The 25,006-nt window shown below is 41.1% G+C and overlaps 2 protein-coding genes across 2 annotated transcripts; both read left to right on the forward strand.

Moving 5' to 3' along the window:
* Positions 1–11,801: 11,801 nt before the first annotated feature.
* Positions 11,802–12,425, forward strand: LOC121999675 (probable cytokinin riboside 5'-monophosphate phosphoribohydrolase LOG6). The gene has a single exon (XM_042554324.1). The coding sequence runs from the start codon at positions 11,802–11,804 to the stop codon at positions 12,423–12,425; it is 624 nt and encodes a 207-aa protein (XP_042410258.1).
* Positions 12,426–18,585: 6,160 nt separating this feature from the next.
* On the forward strand, positions 18,586–19,565 carry LOC122000435 (homeobox-leucine zipper protein HOX14-like). The gene is made up of 3 exons (XM_042554834.1): positions 18,586–18,660; positions 18,786–19,105; positions 19,193–19,565. Exons 1-3 carry the CDS (start codon positions 18,597–18,599, stop codon positions 19,427–19,429), a joined length of 621 nt encoding a protein of 206 aa, XP_042410768.1. The 5' UTR covers positions 18,586–18,596; the 3' UTR covers positions 19,430–19,565.
* The last annotated feature ends 5,441 nt before the right edge of the window (positions 19,566–25,006 follow it).

Consider the following 25,006-nt stretch of genomic DNA (forward strand, 5'->3'; position numbering starts at 1 on the left):
TCCGGAGGTAGAAGCTTCCTCTTGATCGGACCTTGATTCTCCTCCATTTGATTTTGCTTGACTTGTGGAGGTAGAATCTTCTTCCTCCTCTTTGTCTCTTGACCCGGATGTAGAGGCTTCTCCTTCTTCTTGATCCGGTGTCACCAGGGATTGCTCCCCCTCAATCCTAGAGGTGGAGGCTTCATCATCTTGTACATGGAACAAGGAGTATGCTCCCTCCTTGTTCTCTTCATTGCACTCCCTTGAAGATGAAGCTTCTTCTTGGACTTCTTCTTCGGAGGTTGAGCATCTCTCAACCTTGGAGTCCTCCTCTTGATCTCGCTCCAATGAGTCTCCCTCTTTGGATTCCTCTTGATTCGGTACAGTGGAGGGTTCTTCATGGATTGTTGCCAATTTGCTCCAAAGCTCCTTGGCATCGTTGAATTCTTCGATTTGAGCCAAAATGTGGCTAGGCAATAAGTTGACCAAAAGCTTGGTCACTTTATCATTTGCCTCGCTCCTTTGAATTTGCTCCAAGCTCCATTTGCTTTTCTTGAGAAGCTTGCCCTTGGAGTTTGTTGGAGCTTTGAAGCCTTCCATTAGAGCAAACCATTGCTCTATCTCCATCATAAGAAAATTTTCGATTCTTGATTTCCAAGAATCGAAGCTTGTGGATGTGTACGGTGGAGCCACCCTTGTGTCAAATCCAAGTCCATCTTGGAATTGCATCTTGAAGTTGAGCTTCTTGAAATCTTTGACTTTTGATGAATTTGCTTCAACTTCTTCACCCTCTAGCTCTTCTTGTTATGCTTGACCCTTCCGGAAATGATTCCGGTGAAGAGCGGCCTCGCTCTGATACCACTTGTTAGGACCAAAAGTAGCTAGAGAGGGGGGGGTGAATAGCTCGTCGCGTTCGCTCGGTGCTCGGCGGTGCTTGTTCCTTCAAAGATGTGCAGCGGAAATACAAAGAAACAATCACACAACGCTAACACGGTTGGTTTACTTGGTATCCACCTCACAAGAGGTGACTAATCCAAGGATCCACACCAACACACACACCCTCCACTATGAATAACACTCCTTTATGGTAACTACCAAAGGCGGAGAAGCCCTACAACCCTCTCAATACAAGAAGAAGAAAGGGAAATACAAGATAAGCAAAAGCTTACAAGATGTGCAATAAAAACCTTAACCCTAACTTCTTCCTCTTGCAATAGATCCGCCTCTTGACTTGGAGAACTTCCAAGATCCTTCAAGAACTGGTGATCTCGAGCTTGGAGAGAGCTGTGGAGGAGCTGGTGAAGATCTGAGTTGAATCGGTGAAGAGATGCTGAAGGAATCGCACGCCAACAGCTATAAACGACGCCAACGGTCGAATCCCAATCGATTGGATTGCTCCCAATCGATCGGGGAGGCTTTGGATCGATCCACGGATCGATCCAGAGCGCCTCTGTGCTCTGGAAAAATGCCTGGATCGATCCACGGATCGATCCAGCGCTTATCGCGCGAAGCAGCAGCGTCCCAATCGATCCACTGATCGATTGGGACCTCTGGATCGATCCACGGATCGATCCAGAGGGGTTCTGTTCGCGGGGACTCACCGGATCGATCGGCGGATCGATCCGGATCTTCTGGATCGATCCACTGATCGATCCAGATCTGCTGGATCGATCCACTGATCGATCCAGATCTGCTGGATCAATCCACGGATCAATCCAAACCTGCTGGATCAATCCACAGATCAATCCAAACCTGCTGGATCAATCGGCTGATCAATCCAGATCTTGGTTTTTGCCCAAAACCAAGTCCAAAACCCCCTAAACCAACATCTAGTCAACCATGACTTGTTGGTACATAAGACCTAGCATCCGGTCACCCTTGACCGGCTAGGACTCTCTCACCAAGTGTCTGGTCAATCCCTTTGACCCACTTGGATTTTTCTCTTCTTGCCAAGTATCTGGTCAGTCCCTCTGACCTACTTGGACTTTTCTTTCTCGTGCCAAGTATCCGGTCAATCCCTTTGACCTACTTGGATTCTCACCAAATGTCTGGTCAACCTTGACCCATTTGGATTTCTCTTGCCTGGCTTCACTCACCAGGACTTTCCCAATTGCCTAGCTTCACTCACTAGGTCTTTCACCTGGCTTCACTCACCAAGACTTTCCCAATTGCCTAGCTTCACTCACTAGGTCTCTCACCTGGCTTCACTCACCAGGATTTTCTTCCTGCCTAGCTTCACTCACTAGGACTTCCCAGTCAAGTATCCGGTCATCCTTGACCTACTTGACTCTTCTTCAATCAACCTTGGCTTCACTCACCAGGACTTTCCCAATTGCCTAGCTTCACTCACTAGGTCTCTCACCTGGCTTCACTCACCAGGATTTTCCTCCTGCCTAGCTTCACTCACTAGGACTTCCCAGTCAAGTATCCGGTCATCCTTGACCTACTTGACTCTTCTTCAATCAACCTTGCATTGTCAAACATTGAAACCCAAACCAAGACTCAAGCTTGGTCAACCAGGTCAACCTTGACCTGAGGGATGTTCCACCAACAAACAATATATGAGGTTATAAACAACGTAGAGTTAACTTTTCAGGAGAAGCGTTTGTTTCAGTTTTTGATGTGTGACAAAGGGGGAGAATGGAAGGTTAAGTTAGGCCTTAATCCCAAGCTGGAGGAGTTTGCCTTCTAGGAAAGGGAGAGAATGAAGGAAACCTTCATTCAAGCATTGTGATAAAGAAGAGGTTAAGGCTATGGGATTTAGCCTTGTGATAAAGAAAAGGTTAAGACTATGAGACTTAGCCTTGGTATAAAGAAGAAGTTAAGGTTAGGAGATTTAACCTAACTTAGAGGTATTGTCAAACATCAAAAAGAGGAAGATTGTTAGGGCAATTTCCCCAGGTCAAGGTTAACCAGTTTGACTAAGCTTGAGTTGAGTTAAGCTTAAATCGGAATTTGAGTTTTGATGTTTGACAATATAAGGAGATTGCTGGAGCAATCGTCCGGTTATGGAGATGGTCAAAGGGTTGACCAGGTTGATGAGAATACAAGTCAAGTAGGTCAAGGTTGACAGGAGACTTGATTGGGAAGTCCTAACTAGAATTTAGGCAGTGGAGAAAGTCTTGGTGAGGAGTCATGCATTTGGAAAGTCCTGGTGAGGAGCCAGACATTTGGAAAGTCCTAGTGAGAAGCCAGGCAACTGAAAGTCCAAGTGTGATCTTGGCAAAGACAATTGCGAAGTCCTGGTGAGGAGCCAGGTAAAGGTTGTAAGTCCAAGTATGTGGTCTTGGCAAGGTAAGTCCTAGTGTGACTTGGCAAGGAGAACTCGATAACTAGGATGAGGCCGAAGGAAGCTCTTGAAGTGAAGGATGGGGAGATATCCGAGGGACGCAAGGCTGATGGAGGAGGCTAGAAGGCTAGTTTGAAGTTGGTCGAGTGTGGTGGTATAATCCGACAACTAGGATAAGGCCGAAGGAAGCTCCCGAAGGTAAGGTGTGAAGGATGAGAGATATCTGAGGGACGGAAGGTTAATGGAGGAGGCTAGAAGGCTAGTTCGAGGTTGGTCGGGTATGGCCGGATGCTAGACATGATGTACTAACAGGTCATGGATTGACCGGATGTTAGTTTCAGGGGGCTTTGAACTTGATTGGGTAAGTCCACAGGAGCTGGATCGATCAACCAATCGATTGGCTCATGCCCAATCAATCGGTTGATCGATTGGGAGAGCACCCGCGACAAAGGGTTCTCCCAATCGATCCATGGATCAATTGGGAGCCTTTTTCGATCGAACAGAAAGCCTCCCAATTGATCGACCGATCGATTGGGAGCCTCAAATCGATCGGCTGATCGATTGGGAGGTTGGATTTTCGTGTGATATCTCTGGAAATCGCACGAAACACAGTGAATCGATTGGGCAATCGATTCAGGGGATTTCCATAGAGCACAGAGGTGCTCTGGATCGATCGACTGATCGATCCAAAACCTCCCTAATTGATTGAGATTCGACCATTGGCGCAGATAAAGGCATTGGCGTGCGATTTCTTCGGTAGAACTTCATTCATTTTCTACACGAGCTTGCAAGAGCAATTTCCACAACTTCTCCACAGCTCTCCTCGCCAATCTTGAAGATGTTGGACCCCGTGGTAGTTTTGATGTGATCAACCAAGTTAATTAGGTCCTGCGTTTTGTCTGACCCCTGTGTCTGAGTGTGCAGGAACTTAGGAGCACAGGAAGTCGAGCGGAAGACGCAGCTAGTGAGAAGGATGGCACGGGAAGGGAGCCGACGAGCTCGGTGCGTCCGAAGGACGAGAGAGCTGCGGAAGAGTACTCCGGTGGAGCGAGAAGAACGTGCGCGGCGTTCGAGGGACGAGAAGCCGGACAGAAGCCTGCTCGAGGAGAAGGCCAGGAATTGGGTTCGGGTGAACCCTATTCCGGTGGGCCGCAATCACCCAAGGAGCCAAACCGGAGCAAGTCAACTGGAGTTGACTTGTCAACGGTTCGGTCGACCGAACCTATTGATCGGTCGACCGAACCCTTCATTAACCAAAGCCAACCGCAGCAGACACGTCAAATGCCACGTCAGAAGCTGACCGTTGGTGGAGCGGATCGGTCGACCGAACCTACTGATCGGTCGACCGAACCCAAGTTTATCTAGAGACCAAGTCGAGCAGTTTGATCGGGCCAACTTAGCTGGAGACCGTTGACCGATCGGTCGACCGAACAAAAGGATCAGTCGACCGAACCTAAGCTCGATCCACGGAGACTGCACCTGGACAGAAGACTGGGCAAGTACAGCAGGTTCGGTCGACCGAACCTGGGGATCGGTCGACCGATCCCTCTCGAGTCAAAACCTGATCCTGAAGATCAGGTCATCCGATAAGCTCTAGAACCCCTATATAAAGAGGGTCTCAAGCAGCTGTAAAGAACAACGAATACGAACGATTTTTATCAACTCTGTACTCTCATTCTCGAAGCAATAGTTCTGTGCTCTCTAAGTGTAAAAGACTTCTCCGCCTTTAGCAAAGGAGTTCTTTCTAGTGTGCTCTTTCATTTCCCTAGATTAACAACCCTCTTGGTTGTAACCAGGTTAACTGCTGAGTTATTTTTCATTTCTGTTAAGTCTTACTGTTTATTACTTTATAGCTATTGCATCTCGTTGAGTTGAAAATTCGAGGAGGGTATAATTTCTATTGCAGGCAATTCACCCCCCTCTTGTCGGTCTCCGCTGCACGAACAAGTGGTATCAGAGCCCAACAGCCTCAGAGGGACTAACCATCATCTGAAGCACAAAGATCAGAACAATGGCCGGCGCAAACATTAATCCCCCGAAGTTCGACGGAGATTTCGCTACATGGAAGCGAAAAATGGAGGTATTCTTTAAAACAGACTTTGATATTTTAATTACTATGAAATATGGTTTTGCAGCGCCGAAAGATAAAGAAGAAAACACATGGAGTAAGAAGGAGCAAGCCGACTTCGTCGCCAACGGAAAGGCTGAGTTCCATCTACTCAGTGTACTGCCACCACAGGAGGTAAATCGGATCGGAAGTTACGATTCCGCGAAAGATCTCTGGGAGAAATTCCTGAAGCTCCACGAAGGTACCTCCGAAGCGAAGCTAGCGAGGCGCGACATCCTCCGGAACCAGTTGACGAACCTCCGGATGAACCATGGCGAGAAGGTAGCACAGCTCCAAGCAAGGATCAAAGAGCTGATCTCGCAACTAACCAATCTTGGAGAAGAGGTAACGAACCGGGACTCAATCCGGTATGCGCTCAATGCCTTCCCTAGAACTCCAGAGTGGGCCTCCTTAGTAGATGCATACTACATCTCTAAGGATCTAGAGGTAAGTACTTTAGAACAATTATTTTCCACTTTTGAACTTCACGAATCTCGAGTTTCAGAGTCCAATGGAGTAGAGAAGTCCAGTCAGAACATTGCCTTAAAGGCAAAAATCAACAGTTCTGACTCCGAAGCCTCGGTCGACGAATCAGAAGCGGCACTACTGGTAAGACGCTTCAATAAATTTTTTAAATCTAACAAATTTAGATCGCAGAGGCATGAGAGAAAAAGAAGAACGATTCGTTGCTACAACTGCAACGAAGAAGGGCATATCAAGGATGACTGCCCGATATTGAAGAGCAAGCAAAAGGAGAAGACAAAGACCAAGTACAAGAAACCAGATTCCTCCAAGCACAAAAATCTGAAGGCGACATGGGACGACTCTTCATCCTCCGAGTCAGAAGTCGAAGAATTCTCGGGACTAGCACTGATAGCCAACCATCAGCTAGAAGAAACATCTAACTCATAAATGAGCATTGATGAAGGGGGAGGAACATCCGAAGAAGCAGCAGTGAAGGGGGAGCGTCACCAGAACAGGTAAGTAAGGTACGCAATCTAACCCCAACTCAATCTTTTAAATTTATCAAGTCTCTTTCTAGAGAGTTAGATCAATTAGAAAAAGAGAATGCTGAACTAATGTTGAACCTAGCAAGAGCATGCTAGTTAGAAATGTATGATCATCTAAAATCAGAAAATGATAATTTAAAATTAGAATTGAAAAATTAAAAACTGATGCTTGCTTAAATAGATTTCCAAAATCAAAAGTTAGAATTTATGAAAAATTGAATTGGTACATTAAACAACATCAGGGTCAACTTAGGAAAATTCCTAAAAGTTATATACCCTCTATGTTTTTAAAGAATCCCGTAGGAAGGAACCTTTACTGGGTTCCAAAATCTGTACTTGATTAATTTTACAGTGATAAAATTAAACTTTGAGTTTCTTTATGGAAGCTTTGTCTAAGGAAGTGGTTGTTGCTCCAATAACCAAGAAGGTCTAGTGCCTTGCCACGACCTGGAAACCAAAATATCGAAATAAATGTTTAATTAACCTTCTGATAAAAGCATTAATATTAAATTAAACAATGCTTTAAAAAGTTTTTAAACATATCATTAGGAACTCTTTAAATATTTTTCCTTTGAAAATTTTTAAAAGTTTCTTGAAATTTTAACTTAAAAGTTTTCGTTTGAAAATTCTGAAAAATTGATCTTAACTTAGAAATTTTTTTAAAGTTAAAACCTACTTCAACTTCTGTAACTTGTTTGCCCCCGTTTTTGCTGTGATCAAAGGGGGAGAATAAAGAAAAGTACAAGTTTAGGGGGAGTTAGGAGGAGTTAGGAAGGTTTAAATTTGTAATATTCTTTCTAAATATTGTTGCAATTTTACTTATTGTTGCAAAACTTATGCTTAATATGCTAGTTTAGTAATTTTTTCTTTAAAATTACTTCTTATGTCTGTTTTAACTCTAACTTGAACTTGAGTTGATACACATTGAAAAGGGGGAGATTGTTGGACCCCGTGGTAGTTTTGATGTGATCAACCAAGTTAGTTAGGTCATGCGTTTTGTCTGACCCCTGTGTCTGAGTGTGCAGGAACTTAGGAGTATATGAAGTCGAGCGGAAGACGCAGCTAGCGAGAAGGACGGCACGGGAAGGGTGCCGACGGGCTCGGTGCATCCGAAGGATGAGAGAGCTGCGGAAGAGTACTCCGGTGGAGCGAGAAGAACGTGCGCGGCGTTCGAGGGACGAGAAGCCGGACGGAAGCCTGCTCGAGGAGAAGGCCGGGAATTGGGTTCGGGTGAGCCCTATTCCGGTGGGTCGCAATCACCCAAGGAGCCGAACCAGAGCAAGTCAACTGGAGTTGACTTGTCAATGGTTCGGTCGACCGAACCTATTGATCGGTCGACCGAACCCTTCATTAACCAAAGCCAACTGTAGCAGACACGTCGAATGCCACGTCAGAAGCTGCCCGTTGGTGGAGCTGATCGGTCAACCGAACCTACTGATCGGTCGACCGAACCCAAGTTTATCTAGAGACCAAGTCGAGAAGTTTGATCGGGCCAACTCAGCTGGAGACCGTTGGCCGATCGGTCGACTGAACAAAAGGATCGGTCGACCGAACCTAAGCTCGATCCACGGAGACTGCACCTGGACAGAAGACTGGGCAGGTACAGCAGGTTCGGTCGACCGAACCTGGGGATCGGTCGACCGATCCCTCTCGAGTCAAAACCTGATCCCGAAGATCAGGTCATTCGATAAGCTCTAGAACCCCTATATAAAGAGGGTCTTGAGCAGCTGTAAAGAACAACGAATACGAACGATTTTTATCAACTCTGTACTCTCATTCTCGAAGCAATAGTTATGTGCTCTCTAAGTGTAAAAGGCTTCTCCGCCTTCAGCAAAGGAGTTCTTTCTAGTGTGCTCTTTCATTGCCCTGGATTAACAACCCTCTTGGTTGTAACCAGGTTAACTGCTGAGTTCTTTTTCATTTCTGTTAAGTCTTACTGTTTATTACTTTATAGCTATTGCATCTCGTTGAGTTGAAAATCCGAGGAGGGTATAATTTCTATTGCAGGCAATTCACCCCCCTCTTGCCGGTCTCCGCTGCACGAACAGAAGATTCTTGGAGGCATGTCCAAGTCAAGAGGCGAGTTACGACAAGAAGAAGAAGAAGGTTGGATTTTATTGTATAAAATCTTGTAAGAGTTATTTGTGTTTGGTTTTCTTCTTGCTTATTGTTGTATTGTGAGCTTGTAAGGCTTCTCCACCTTCGATAGTTACCGTAAAGGAGGGTTTTCATAGTGGAGGGTATGTGTGAGTGTGTGGATCCTTGGACTAGTCACCTCTTCTTGAAGTGGATACCAAGTAAATTTACGTGTTAGCGTTGTAGTGCGTTGTTTCTTGTATTTTCCGTTGCACATCATCACAAGAATCAAACAACAACAAGACGAAGTAAACCGACGCAAGCGCGACGAAACGCTATTCACCCCCCTCTAGTGGACACATCGGTCCCAACAGTACCCACTCTCTAGCTTTGCCGGATGCTCATGAGGATCCGCACCCTATTCTCCCCCGATTGGCTATTGCGGATCGGACAAGGGGTCAAAACATTGTGGTTTGCTAGACCGCCTGTATAGCTCCACTCTCTCTTTGGATATTGTCACAGACCATTTAGGCCTCGTAAGAAAGTGGGCCCTCTACGTAAGGCTCGTCCCCCAACTAACATCCTAATGGGCCTTCTAGTCTGAGAGCTCGTTTCATGATTAATACAACATGTGAGTTTGTCAGATAGTCATAAGATCATATCTATGTACAGATACGCAATACATCCTCCCATACCCACGATATGACTACTAGATACGATATAAGCATGACTATGAGATAAGTAGTTTGACAGTAAGATGATGTCTCATTAAATGCGGAGATTATGATTGACATTATAAAAGAGGGTTATTCTCAGCTGGTACAAGTACACGCATACAAGCTTACACATTTTCATATTTTCTTCCACTTATACTACTTTGCTCCTGTCGTTTTCTTACTTGATCATTATAGTAGTTGTGTCAGGGACCCCCCCCCCCCCCCCTGCTTATTGATGATTTTCCTTCCTCTATTTTTGGTAGTATTCACAGGCAATTCCCGAAGTTCTTCAGCTTAAGTCTTATTCCTGGTTCAATTCCATGCTAATTCATCGATGGTCTACAGCTCATCGTTTCCGAACGGGATCAACAGATTTAGCACAACAAGTATAATATGAAATTATAAATTAAGAGATTTGACAGTCTCGTGAATGTATGGTCCTGTCTTTGATTTCACTGAAACTCTAAGTTGGATTGACGTCTATTGTTTCCTTCAGGAGAATGCATCCTCACTTACTCCTCTTAGGAGGGTTTACTTGTGATCCGGTCTGAAAATTGAGAAGATGGAACGACCGAAATGATGTGGCTGAAATGTTGACCGAGTTGCCATGCCCTGGATGGGAAGTGTATGCTGAGTCATCTTCTATGTTGATCAAGTCGTCAGAAGGTCTTTGGTCAACGCTACCTGCAGACAATGACCGAGTTTTCTAGGTCCCTGACACCCCGATGCTCGAGACAGATCTCATAAATATATAAGAAGTAGGCTAAACAGTAGAATAATGAAATGAATGAAGAGTGAGTACGGTGACGTACCCTAGCCTAGGGGGGCACCCTTTGGTAGACTGATGAGTTGGTAGTGACATTCATCGAGTCGTCATGACCTAGAAGAGTAGATGAATGTGAACCGAATGAGGAGAAAGATTTGACAGCATGGAGCCGGTTGTGGCAGGGAACCAGAATACAACAGTAGCACACAGGCCGGAACACAATAGCGGCGCGGAGGCCGAAACACCACATATCGGCTCATAGGTCGGGTAGTAACAATGACGCAAAGGCCAAAACAACATATCGGCTCAAAGGCCATAACACAATAGCAAGGTGCATGGAAGTGGTGACTCAGGGAAGGCTGGTTCACGCCAGAAGTGTATATGATAGGGTGGATCGAGGTCTGAATTGGCCCCGAGAGAGGATTGCAGTGGCAGTCGGAGGTCAAATCTGTGTTACATCTGAAGGCAAGATATCGAATGGTTAGATTCGGCAACAATGATGTCGTCTGCAATGCGAAAGGTGTGAAGGTCGTGGTAGAGTGAGAAACAGCATAGCCAACGAAGTCAGCAGACTGAGGAGACCGGGGGCATCATGATCAACGATGGTGGCTGGTCGCTGCGACAGAGAGGCAACCGATGAGCGACTGTGGACACTAGAAAGGAGTGGAGCGTGGTAGTCGACTATGGCGCCAAGGTGGCGGCTACTTGTGGCATGAAGGCAACAGTCGGCTATGACACAAAAGCTACTGTTGTGGAGTGCGACGGTGGCGCTCGTAGCACTGGAGTGGGTCGAGGGTGGCCGGCGACGATGCTAAAGGGCGACTATAGAACAACTTTGGAGCGAGGAGGCCGCTTGTGAGAGAGGAGGCAGCACGGTGACGGCGGTAGTGTGCGTGAGAGGAAGAAAAGAGACTATCTCTGTGAGGGAGAAGGTGGCTAACCACGAAGACGGACGACGTCAAAGTCAGCCGGCGGCTGGTGGGTGACAAGGGAGGTGGGAGGTAGCAGCGTTATCCTCTGGCGGCCGGGTTGGTAAACAGCACTCCCCTAAAACCCAAACTCTCAACATGTGAAAAATACCAAAATACCCTTGCCTCCTTCTCTTTATTCCTTCCGACCCCACACAATAAATCCATATCAACTTGTCTTGCCAAACATCCGATCCTTTAGACTTATTTAGACTTTGTGCTCTACATCTGATCCTCTGACCCCCTAGGCTTCCTTTTAGTGTCCGGTCCTCCAGACACATCGACATACTAGACATTCGGTATTCCAGACCCATACGTCTAGACTTTCTGCCTGATGTACTCAATATGCCAAGTGTTCCTATCCAGTTCTATTGACAAGGACTTCATTGCCTAGTCGCAAATAAGACTTTCTCTTTTAAAAAAAATAGAATTTTTCCTTTATCTAGTGTCCACTAGGACTTTTGCTTTACATAGTCTTAACCTGCTAGAACTTTTTCATTACTTAACTACACACTTAGTCAACCTTATTAGATTATAATAAAATCTAACTTTAAACCTTTGTAAATATCAAAACTTCAATTTAATTATCTGATACTCCTGGTATCAACAACAACATATCTGAGTATGAGGGTCAACCTTTGATGATCGAGCAGGCTCCATTGTTACTCATCTGTCGAGATTCGAGAAGCAGCAAAAGGAAAAGAAGAGAAGGTGAAGGAGGTCTTTGAGCTGTTCTCAGAATTACTAAATTTGGAGTGCTAGCTTTAGTTGATGTTCTGTAAATTAACAAACTTTAAAACAGCACGACAGCTATATGATCTCTGCCTCCATTTCTTTATATATATCACGTTTGCGCTGATCGATCGATCGATCTATCGTCCGAGGCGAGAATGGCGGATACCACGAGGACGTCGAGGTTCAAGAGTGTGTGCGTCTTCTGCGGCAGCAGCGCCGGCAACCGCGACTGCTACGGGAACGCCGCCATGGAGCTCGGCCGGGAACTGCTGGACTGGAAGGTGGACCTCGTCTACGGGGGTGGCGACGTCGGTCTCATGGGGTTGGTCTCCCGCGCGGTGCACTCGGGCGGCGGCCGCGTCGTCGGGATCATCCCGCGGTCACTCATGGCGAGGGAGATCACAGGGGAGACGTTAGGGGAGGTGAAGGAGGTGGCGAGCATGCACCAGCGGAAGGCGGAGATGGCCCGCTGCGCCGACGCCTTCGTGGCGCTTCCCGGTGGCTACGGGACGCTGGAGGAGCTGTTCGAGGTGGTCGCGTGGGCGCAGCTCGGCATCCACAGGAAGCCGGTGGGGTTGCTCAACGTCGACGGCTACTTCGATTCGCTGCTGGCGTTCATTGACAAAGCGGTGGCGGAGGGGTTCATTCCGCCTCACCAGCGCGGGATCCTCGTCTCCTCCGCCGACGCCCGGGGCCTCCTCTGCGGGCTGGAGGAGTACGTGCCGGTGGAGGACCCGGTGACGAGCAGATTTGCGGCTGAGTGGGCGGCGGGGGATTGATTCAATTCTTAATCAACCACCCTACTTCAGGATTAATAAAATAAATTCTGGACGAAATATAAATTAAAAAGATCCGGACAAAATCGTTCCTAGATTTTATGTCCAAGATCATATGTATAGATAATTGTGATGGAAAGATACAAGGAGGTATATACACGTGTGAAATTATGCTTTTACTTTTATTATTTTTTATTAATATTAGTACTATCTTACTATTTTAATTCAGAATATTAACTAACTAATTTTGATACAGTTTGAAATAAAATAAAATTATGTTAATATTTTTCTATATAAAAATAATTGTTAGATTTATTATTTTTTTTTATTATTTTTATATAAAAAATATATATTATCATGATTTTCTATAGTCCATATTTTAAAATTAGTAACATCATGAATAAATAAATTTTTAGAAATATTTTAAATCAATGATATTACAAAAGTATGTATTTCTTAACTTTTGGTTAAGATTAAGTATACTATCAGACTATCTCCAATCGATCATCAAAATATTAAATTTAGTATCAAATTAGCATCAAAAGACTCTAACCCATACATCAAATTTCACACCAAATATTCACATCACCATATTTGGTGTGAGAGAGAGTTTTTATTTTTTTAATTTTATTATATAATTAATAAAATCAAATGTAATTAATTTGTAATTATTATTTTCTTTGTCTTTACTTGGATATTTAAATGTAATTATTATTTATTATAAATTTAAATTAAGTGTATTTAATATATATATAAATTTTATTATGTATAATTGTAAATATTTAATTTATTAAAAGATAAAGAAGCTCATATTGCCCTTCAAAATGTATTAATTGAGTATTTATGGGAACAATATAGTAATTCAGAAGGTTAAAGTATTGTAATATTGTGTTTTTAATTAAGTATCATTGTTTGTTTTGAATAAAAAATAGTAAAATATTTTATCATAATTGTGTATAATTTTATAATATTTTTAAAATATATTTATGTCTGAGTAATTATATAATAAAATTTAAAATATCAATACTATATATATATATATATATATAGTATTGATATCCTGCGCGACGTGTATAGTGCGCGACTGTGCGCGTTGTGCAGGATATCACTTTTTTTTTTCTTTTTTAATTTTTTTAATTTTTGAATTAAAACTAATTAAAATATTTTTTAAAATTTTATTTCTAGTATTCATGCTTCCCAATTGGGTTATAATTTGTAAGTTATTTTTTTTTTTTTTAAAGATTTTACCTCTAGGGTTTAGATTTTCCAATTGAGTTATAGTATTTAGTAAAAAAAAAAATTAAAAATGAAATAAATTTAAGTATTTATGAAGTATTGTAATATGTTTAGGGGATATATTCATGGAGCACGGTCGCGCGCAGAATATTAATACTATATATATATTATAATTAGATACTAAATTTGAAAAAAAATAAAATATCAAATATTAATGAAGTATTAATTTTAAATATAATAATTATTATATAAACAAATTAATAAAAAAATAGAATATTCTAAAGAATATTTTTTTTGGAAAATTATATTATTTTAATGTGGAAATTATATCAAATTTAATGTTATGGGTTAGGACAGAATCTGTCATGATAGCTTGTACTTACTATTAGGATTCTGACTTTTTGAGTAACTCACTTCCCAAACTTAACATGTGAAGGGACAAGGCAAACAAAGGGATACCACAGTTATTACAACACTTTTTAATTGGGAAATTTGGGATGCATCCTAGTCTTCTCTCCAAGAGATTCCCTTAGACTTCTTTCGCTAGAAAAGATAAAGGAGGCAGGATTATCTCTACGTTCTCATTTACTTTACTATATTACTCCATTCATTTCTCCTCTATATATTATTTGGGACTTCATATATAATAATTTAGACATCGGACACCGAATTAACTCCCGGTGATATATGTTATTCTCCACATTAATTGATCACATCTCGCCCACCACTGATTTTGAAAAGCTGATCTGACTCGACTAAAGTCGACTAAAGAAAATTCCATAAAATTTGACTCATCTATCGTTCTTGACCGAAACATTAATGAACACATTGTGCAGAGATGAGACATTCAGCAGAAGCATATTCGCCACCAGTTTTACTTAGAAGGCCCTTTTTGGGCCACAATAACTACGCCAGCCATAGACCTTTCAAACGTTATATTTCCATTGAGATTATTTTTTAAGTTCATATGTAATATGCTAGCAAAAGATCACATAATTATTTAATTTAAACTGCTCAACTTTAAACCTTTTTTATATTTAATTCCTTGTTTTAATTCATAAAACAGATAATTAACGTTTATCAAACATATTACAATAAAATATTAAATTTCTTTATATATTCATGCAAAAATGGATCGTTGAGAAGTTGCAAACCAACTGAGGCCTCGTGAAGCAGAAGCAGCAGCAGCAGCAGCTGCATGCTTACGGAAGAAGACAGTTGCCACCATCCATCCCACCTGTCCTTAATAGACTCAGTCTGTGCTGACGTGTCGAAAGGGAAAAGGCCAATGTTCATCGGAACCCTCCACAAGATTAACTCACAGCAACCCCAAGAATTATCTTGTGACCTCTTGGAATCTGTGTAAAGATTTAATTTGACGTGATAAGAGGGGCCACGTTTCGGCCTCCCACTGCCTGATCCACCTAATTAATTCCCTCTAATCATGATTAAGAATGGAATCCCTGGCTTAAGGACTTTGGTGCACAATTAAGAATCTAATCCATAGCGACTTTGGTGAGCTCTCTCGCTTAATTTTCTGGACAAGGTCTTTTTTTAAAAAAAAACCTTTTCCCTGAGTCGTTTTGAAAATTTTTATGTATTTAATGCTATAATTCAACCTCTAAATTAAAGTTTAAATGCAAAATTTTATTGGCATGCCAATGCTAAGAGAGAAAGGTAATTAAGGTAGGTTTAATTTTCATAACTAGGGTTTCACTTGCTTTAGATATATAATAAACAATTGACGCATGAAAGCCTTGGGATTGGCCTTCTCTCACACAAGATAATAATATTAAGAATAATAATAGTGATAATAAACTACTAATTTAGCTTCCATGGAACTTGACGCCAACCAAGAACACTTAAAAGGTGGCATAAATCATGGCCCTTTATGAGTCAATTTAGCTTGATCTAAGATTTTATTTTGACCAAATTAAAGGTGCAGTTTTTAGGGTGATTATATTCTTTTGAAATTAAATTTAGAGGGCAGTACCACCGAGAAGTAATATGAAATACTTGATTAGGTGTTATTATTACTTAAGGTATATATATATACTTTCCAAGGACCACATTTTGATTTAAGATTAATAAATAGAAGAAGAAATTGACTAAGATATATGATTAAAACTTAAGAAAACAATATTTTAGAAGGGGGAATCTCAATCTACAGAACATTGTCTTAAAATAATATGAAATTCTAAATAGGTGTACTTACTCAGGATAGACTACTACTTTTGATTTAATATTATTAAGATTGTAAAAAATTAGTGACAAAAGCAAAAAAGAATCACATAGATTTTGCTTTATGTGTCAAATATTGAAGTCCTAATAACGCCAAATATTGAAGTCTAATAACTTCATGTCACAGAATGTCATTGCCGACAAAATATTTTTTTAAAATAGAAAAAAAGATATATATTGTATGATAATTTTAAGAGTCATTGAAACTTTAAATGATTTTGAAAATTATTTAAAAAATTTATTACACAAGTTCATTTTTTTCCCTATTGTCAATACAAAAGGAAATAATGGATATAATAGTAGGGTGAGACCCCATCCAATATCTATATATGTAGTTATCTAATTGTTTATGAATCTGAAAAACACTTTAATCTGTTGCAAAACTATAAAGTTAAATGAAGGCATTTAATTAATTAAACTAAATAAAATAATCAATAATCTAATGTGAACAAATAAACTAAATGAAGTAAATAATAATGACTAGTTGAACCAAATGAAGACACATGTTAAAATCAAATAAAAACACACCCAATTTGTGTGCAAATTGTATACAAAATCAATTACTCTTTCTTAAATTAATTAAATAATATATAGTCGAGTGTGATTACTTAGAATTTACTTCGCTAGAACACCTTTTGGTTTAAAATTAACTAAGAAACAAAAATTGACAATGGTTTAAATTAACTCCTAAATGTAACACAAAACACTCGATAATTAGGTGTGATAATATTGCTTAATTTGAATCGACTTTCCCAGAAGAAACTTTTTTTTTGGGTCAAAATATCTAGCTCTTCAAATTGATTAATGTTAGAAGTGATCGAATCAACTCTATAAAAATATTTTATCGACCATCAAAATAAATTTAAAAGTACAAATACTTCATGACTCTACAAATAATATTTTAAGATTGTCTTCCATCCCACTGGAGGAAACTAATCCACAGTAGGGCTTCCAAGAAGCAACTTTTGATTTGTGATTAATTGAACCCAAGTGGAAATTGACCAAGATATATAATTAAAATCCTAGAGGAATTTGTTTAAGTAAAGAAAGAAAAATATCCAAATAGATTTTGCTTAATTAAAAACTACACGAGACACTTCATTGACAAGGTGTGATTGGCTAGGGCAGACTTCCCGAGGAACTACTTTGGGTTTAAGATTACTTATATTAAATTGATGACTGATTCGATAGGATTTTGACGACATTGAATTCAAGGTGATTAGGTAGTATGCCAGCTCCTCTATCCATGTGATTAAGTGAGCAATTGATTTTACTAAGAGTAATTAACCAAGTGATAAAGTGGCAAAAGGAGAGGTTGATTACTTACACTTCGTATTGATTTGAACATTTTTTTGAAAAATATTAATTATATTAATATCTCTCTTTTATTAATATACTTGTATTCATTTTAACATTAATAACACTGGATTTCACTGTTTATTCTTTATAGTTAAAATTTATTTTCTTATTTTTTTTAGAATTTTTCAATAAAATCTACATTCAAAATAATTGAAAGTCATGTTATAACACTTATTCATATTAATTATAATATTATTTGAGTATTATAATACTAACACGTTAACCTCACGTGGTTCAGGCCCCTGCATGCATGGCCGCGTTAATTAACGTACGTTCCCGAATCAAGGCTGTTTTTTCATGCACGAACCGGGTCCGAGTTTTGGACGGCTCGGTCGAACCGCCGGTGGCCGGCCCAATGGGGGAACTGGCACTGCGGCAGTGGCATGGCGACAGGTCGAAAGGTCCCTGCCAGTGCCATGGCGACAAGTGTCGGATAGATTTCGAATATAATATATATGCTGCCCATGTGCTTCCATGCAGGGACCTTGACTCCAAGTGCCCAATTCAACTCATGGTCTCATGCCAGGAAGGACAAGGACCTTATCCATCCATCAAATATACCTTTAAATCAAAGGACTACAAGTGTGGCATCTCCTCCTCTCCTCTTCTTCTTCTACCCTAAAGTGATCCTGGGAAACTGAGCCAGAGCCTTCAGATTCAATATGCACTTTGCCGCGAGAGACACAAATCTCAAGCCCAGAGCTTCTGTTTTATTCTGTCAGCACTAGCTCGATGAAATTAATATTCATTAGATCGTACCTTCTTCGTTCGTTATCACTCTACATGGGAATTCCCTTTGTACTCATGATAGAAATATTTTATCACTAAAGGTCTCAGTAATGATATTTTATCATGATCTGCGTCGTTGTACGTACTTCTATCATTAAATTAATATATATGGTTGATTCTTCTGTTCAGCAGCAAACTAAACAGTATGAATTGATTAATATGCAAACTAAACGTGAGCAAGAACGTCAGCGCTTTAGAGGAGATTAATGAAATGAAAGGTATGAGATATGCATAAAGAAGGCACAGTGTTTGATACGAATCTATAAGGAAAAAACACTTGGTTAGATATATAGATAGAACATGGTTTATCTTGTGTGCATGCTTACTATATATTTTAGTTCTTTTGTGTGTTTCATGATGTTCTCCTGGGTCGACACATCTATTTATTATTATTATTTTTTAACAAATTTAATATTTGCCATATATATTTTTATTTATTTTTGAAGAAGCTTAATTAATTACTGCCCGTCCTCGCTCCTACTGTAGCGCTATATATACAACCCATTGAAGTCGAACACAAAGCAGGTGACGGCGATCCACCAGGCATCCATGGGCCACCAAGAAGACGCTTTGTTCTTCTTCTCTCTCGACCACCCAGCTCAGACATCTCGAGGTATTCGATCCCCCTCTTCCTCCTTCCTTCCTACTAGCTTACGTGCAAATGCTCGATCGGCCGGCAGCCGCCACCGGTTTGTTAAGTACTTTCTCAAAGGATTAGTGTTGTTCCGACAATTGCAGCAGGGGCCATCGACTGCGAGCCTCCGCGTCGCAGGAGGAACAAGGCGCGCTGCGGCCTGCTCGCTGCCGACGCGAAGAAACGGCGACTGAACGATGATCAGGTGAAGCTGTTGGAGACGCGGTTTGAGGAGGAGAAGAAACTGCAGTTCGGCCGGAAGTTGTACCTCGCCGCTGAGCTTGGGCTCGATCCCAAGCAGGTCGCCGTCTGGTTCCAGAACCGCCGGGTGCGGCACAAGAGCAAACAGGTGGAGGAGGCCTACCTCGAGCTCAAGTCCGTCCACGACGCTACCCTTCTTGAAAAATGCCACCTCGAGAAGGAGGTACCTCATTCAACCGAATTTCAACGATCGACAGATACACCCAATCAATCAAATTCTAACTTACTTCAATTGCTCTGAAATCAACAGGTGCTGAAGTTGAAAGATAAGCTTCTTGCGGCTGAAGAAGAGCTTAGAAGGCTTTCCCTCTGTGGCACCTGCCGCGGAACCGGCAGCGGCGAGCTGACCGGAAGTCCAAACTCATCGACTTTAACTGACCAGCCCGCAGTGTCAGAGTTCGGAACGATGGAGGAAGAAGCAGAGCTGATGTTCCTACCGGAGTATGATTGCTTGATGGAATGGGGGTACAATTTCTATGGCATGTGAAGATCGTTGCTAGTTTTTGCTTCGTTTGCATCATGTGATTAATGATTGTAAATTACCCGAGTCCCTTAAGCAAATCCTAGCTGTTCTCCTTACTGACAACGACTGTGTCAAGTTTTGGGGTGTGCGCTTAATTATATTGTAAGGAGCAGCTAGCTAGATTAATTATGATGTTGTAATGCTGTTTCTCCTCTTAGTAATTGTTGATGGTAAACTTGATGGGAGTCCACTAGGCAATGTTCTCATTTAGGGCGGTAAATAAATCAAATATTCATAAATACGTACGTTTCATGTTCAACTTAATAAAAATTTATTTATATTTATTCAGTATACGTATACGTATTTAAGATGAATTAAATAAATAAGTTTAAATAGCTCGTTAAACTAAATAAATAGAACACATATGTATTCAGTTCGTTAATGTTCACAAACAACGTTTATAAACAAAATTCGTGAATAATATTGACGAATCATATTCATTAATAAAACTTTTATTAATATGCTAAAACAAAAGAAAATAAAATAAACAAATAAGTTTAAATTATCAAGCTCAATAATAAATAAAACAAGTAAAAATTTCAAACAAACTTGAATCGAGAGTTCGATAATATTTAAATGAATCAAGCCCGAACCAAACCAAGCTTGAATTGAAAGTTTGATAACATCTAAATGAATCAAGCTCAAGCCAAACTTCCAACAACTCAAGCTCATAAAAAATAAACCAAGGCAAGCTTGAACAATCAATTCAAAGGCTTGGTTCATTTTAGGTTCGGCTCGGCTTAGCTCGGTTAGCTTATCAAATAAGTTTAAACAACCTAAAACTCGGCTTGGCTTGGCTCGACTTGTTTACTATCCTAGTTCTCATTAGGTGATCAACACCATTGATCACCAATCTCTATGTGTCAATTCATAAGACTCACATATAATGTTGATAAAATGACTCAAAATTAATATTTGAGTTAGTGGGGTGATGAGATGACAATTAGTGCTAGTAGTGGTTAAATGGAAATATCCATATTTAATGTATCTTCATTAGTTGTGTTAGTGTGGCAGAATAGTTAAGTTAGTGAGGTTATGGAATTAGTTAGTTTTATGAGTTATGTAAGTGGCTTCTAAATAGGCTATATGTTTAATGAATGTGAGATAAAAATTGAAAAATTATTGTGTCCCACTTGTCCGTCTTGTCCTCTTATCCTCCTCTCATGTTTTTCTAACAGTGGTATCAGAGCGTTAGGTTTGACGTTGTAAAATACGACACCCAAATTAATAATTATATAATATAATAATGTTATTGGAGAAATAACCTTATTGGATTTTTCTGGAACTTTTAGAATTTTTTTAGGATTTAAACGGAGTCCGTATGACTCGTTTTGAGGGAATGAATCGTGAGACTAGTGGAGACCTATTTGGAATACCCAAATTAAGTGGGAGTTAATTAAGGAGTAAACTTTGGATTTAATTAAACTAACCCTAAGTACTTAATTATTTTTCCCGATTCTTTCTTCTTAATCCCGATTCTCTCCTCCCTCCACCGATCCTCTCCTCCTCCGCCTCTCGCAGCACCATCATCGCCCCTCTTAGGTGATTGCCGCCTACTGCCATTCACGCGACACCAGACTGACAACGAGGTCGCCTTTCCCGACCGTCGGAGGTCCTCTAGCCGCCATGGCTTGGAAGTCGCCGCTGATCTCTTCCTCTCGTGCCGCTGCAATCCGTCGACCCACGAGACGTCGGAGCCAAGCCACCTCCTTTTTTGATGTCATCATTGCACGGTCTCCGATCGCCTCTCCTCACCGGATCTTGGACCCGGAGGGGGGGGGGGGGGTACTACAGTGCTTCGTCTCCCTTCGTCGGAGCCTTTCTTGAAGTTGTGCCCTAGCTCATATTTGTTGATGGCGACCATTCTTTTCCCCACCTGATGACTTTCGCTTGCAATCCCGGCCTTTGGAGTCAGATTTAGATCGTTGTCGGCTACGTAGGAGAAGTGGTAGTCACTGTCCTCCTCTACCCCATTTCTGATCTTCTTTTCTGTTTGGCGTCGAGAGCATTCTGTTGCTCTATGGTGATCTTGGAGGTTAGTGATTAAACCTTGCATTAGATTTGGGCATTTGATTCCTTACTTAGTACTGACTTAGGGTGATTGTTTGGATGGCAGTGGTCATATGGTTTCGGCAGTGAACCTCTTCAGCTGAGAGTTGATGGAGAAATCATCCAATTCGGATTTGGGGCTCTTGATTTGCTGTGGCGATCTTTCTTCAGTTGAGGATTGAAACAAGGGGGTTATTAAGGTTAGTTTTCATGGTAAGTACAGATCCGATCAATAAATATATTGATATAAGTTTTAGAATGTGTTATTATGTGATGGTTTGGTTAGTTATTGATGATGATGTTAGGTTGATGTGGATTTATGATAGAGATTTGATTTTATGATAGGTTATTGTGGGTTGATATTATTATGTGGTGGATTGATAATTAAGAGATGATTCATATATAAACCTATTCTAATAAGGTTGTATGATTAAGGATTATCTGGGGATTAATCAGAGATCAGATTTGATTGGAGTGATCCTAATTGGGTTAGGAATTTTATTTAGCTATTTAATTCATATAAATTTAGCTAAATAATATATATATATATATATATATATATATATATTGATTGATTGATGCAGTACTTTGATATGAGACGATCATCACAATGTGGGATTTATTTTAGCACAATCAATAGATAAAGACAGGTACTTCTTGCTTTATCTCTTTAGTACATTGATCTTAGTTCATGAGCTATATTTTCGGATAGTTCCTGTATTTATCTTGACTCCACTCATATTTTTCCTGTGCTTGATACTTATCCACTCAATCTTTGAAAAACTCATTCTATATCTATACAGTCTCTCATTGCTATCTATGATATTTAGCAGATACCATATACCAGATACTAGATATTAGATGTTGGATATATGAATACTAGATACCATGCTTAGTTGCTTGAATGTTGTTATTTACACACCTTACTGAGTATGCTGGCTTCATATAGCATACCTATTTTTTGTTTATATATATATGATGGCTGTTGCATTTTACGCATCATGTCATTGCATGCATGCCGGCGACCATGTCTCCCTTGTGGTTGAGAGGGTTGTTGGCTAGAGCCGCATGCTCTACCACTCATGGGTAGTGGTAGCTGGAGCATGCCGCTTGTCTTATCGTGCCCCCATTCGCTCACTCATGGGTAGTGATAGCTGGAGTTACGAGCAGCAAGGATCCCCGTCGCAGACGTAGCTAGTTAACTACTATGTAACTGTCCCCTCGACCACTCGAGAGTAATGGTAGCTGGAGTGGAGTACAGCCTATCGCTGACCCGACCTCTCGACCATACATGGGTCATGGTGTAGAGGGGTGGACGGGAGTGACCATCCTTGCATACGCTGTTATTATTATACCCGCTGATACTGTTGCTTACTTATGTTGTTGTTTATAGTTTATGCTTATTTATGTGGTTGTTGCTTATTTATGCTATATGCTCACATAGGTTGAGATATATACCTGAGGTATGAGTTTAGACACTGGTTTGCTTATTGGTAATATGTATATACCTCACATGTTACTCATGTAGTTATGAGCAGTACTGAAGCATGTCTTTGCTATACCTGACCTTCTATTACTAGCCTAGGATATGGTTTCAGGTATATACACTTATTATGATATCACTTTAGTATCTGTTATTTCTCTCTACGAGACTGTATACCTTGTATCTCTAGTTCTTTATTATGTCCATGCACTATCTGTCTATTACCTATTGAGTTTTAGTACTCACCACCCCATAAACTGGTTTATTTCGCCAGGTAGCAGGTAAAGGATTTATGGAGTCACTTGGAGGTCCTGTTTGCTAGTCCCACGTCACATTTGAGGGTGATCTTCTAGTTTCGTTTTCTTACCCTATTTTGTTTTAGATTTGTGATCTTGGCATTGTAATAGTTTGATGTGGACTTGAAGTTTTGTCTTGTGGTATCTTGTATTTGGTTTGTGTAAAATACCGGGAAAAAAAAAGGAATATTAATAAATAAATTTTCCGGAATTTTTGGATATTTTTCGGGAATTTTTCGGAGCTCGTACGGACGAGTTAACGGGGATAAAAATGGGGCCCGGAAAAGCCTGTTTAGGCTACCCCATTTTAGCGAGGAATTGTTTCTTTTATAAATTCCTTATTCCTTTTCCTTTTCCTTTTAAATTTCTTTTTCTTTTTATTTTTCCCCTGCGCCGTTTCTGTGTTTTCTCCCTCGCGCACCCGAGCAGCCGCCCGAGCTCTCTCCCTTTGCCCTAACCGCCGACGCCCCTCCTCACTGCCTCTGTGACGCCCGATCGTCAGCCCTAGCCACCGTCGACCACCTGAGCCCTAGCACCGGCCGATTCTCTGGACCAAGCAGTGCCGGCCAGCCGCTCCTCAGCCCTAGTCTCTGCCCTAGTTTCTGCCGCCGACGAGGTGAAGCCGACGCCGACCCCAATCGTCGGAAACTTACTCTCTCACTGTGGAGTTGCTCACCGTCACCACAGCCGGCAGGTGGCCGCCTCCTTTGCCCTGGTCTCTGCCGTGGGTTTCCAAGTGCCGAGACTTCTCTGCCCTAGATTGCCATTTCACAGAGCAACGCTGGCACACCACAACTCTCTAGTTGAATTCCTTCCTTCTGTGGCCTAACCCCGAGATTTACTGCCGGTTCCTTCTTCATCCATCAGTTGCCGGCAGAGAGACAAAGAGGGGACTCCAAATTAGGGTTTGCTTTGTTGCAGATTTGCTTGGTTCCAGCATCAACAGTAGGTTGGTTGCTATGGAAAGTTACTGTTGGAGATCACCACTTCCTCCTACTTGATTCGGTTGTATATTGAGGTAAGGTTCGGGTATCGGAAGTCTTCTTGTTGCAATTCAGTTGTTGGACTGATTCTAAGCTGAAAGGATGTTTTGTTGTTCCTTAGGTGGTTGCTGATAGAAGCTTTAGAGCAGTGAGGTGGATTTCCAGCGGCCCACCTTGTTTATGGTTGTGAGTTTGAGGTATGTTGTAGGAGTTTGGCTACATGTTGTAGTGGATAATGGATTGATTTAGGTATGATCTAATTACATGATTATGTGAAGTTTTGAATTGGAGGTTGTAATTAGCTGTCAAGTGTGAATTAGGTTTATATTTATGTGTTGACTAGAGTTTTTGCCCTAATTCAGTGTTAGAGATTTTATTTAGCTACTTATTTGAATTTAGCTAAATAAAATATACACATTGATTTATACAGGACTTTGGTTTGAGACAAGACGTCGGATTTGGACTGGATTTGGACCTTCTTATTGGAGGCGGGTACCTCTAGACTTATCTTTATGATATTGTCTATTGGATATGCATAGTATTTTATAGCTGCAAGCAATGATCATGTTTGCCTTGGTATGTCACGGTTTGATACCCATAGCATGATCTGTTGGCCGTTTGTTATGTATCCATGTTTACGTTTCAGGATTATTGCCATGAGTACCTTGGTTCCTAGAGTAAGTGGCATACCATACCTACTGAGGTTCGGACTAGGTTCTGGATTTTATTT

Source organism: Zingiber officinale, chromosome 7A, assembly GCF_018446385.1.
Source record: "Zingiber officinale cultivar Zhangliang chromosome 7A, Zo_v1.1, whole genome shotgun sequence".
Taxonomy (NCBI): Eukaryota; Viridiplantae; Streptophyta; class Magnoliopsida; order Zingiberales; family Zingiberaceae; genus Zingiber; species Zingiber officinale.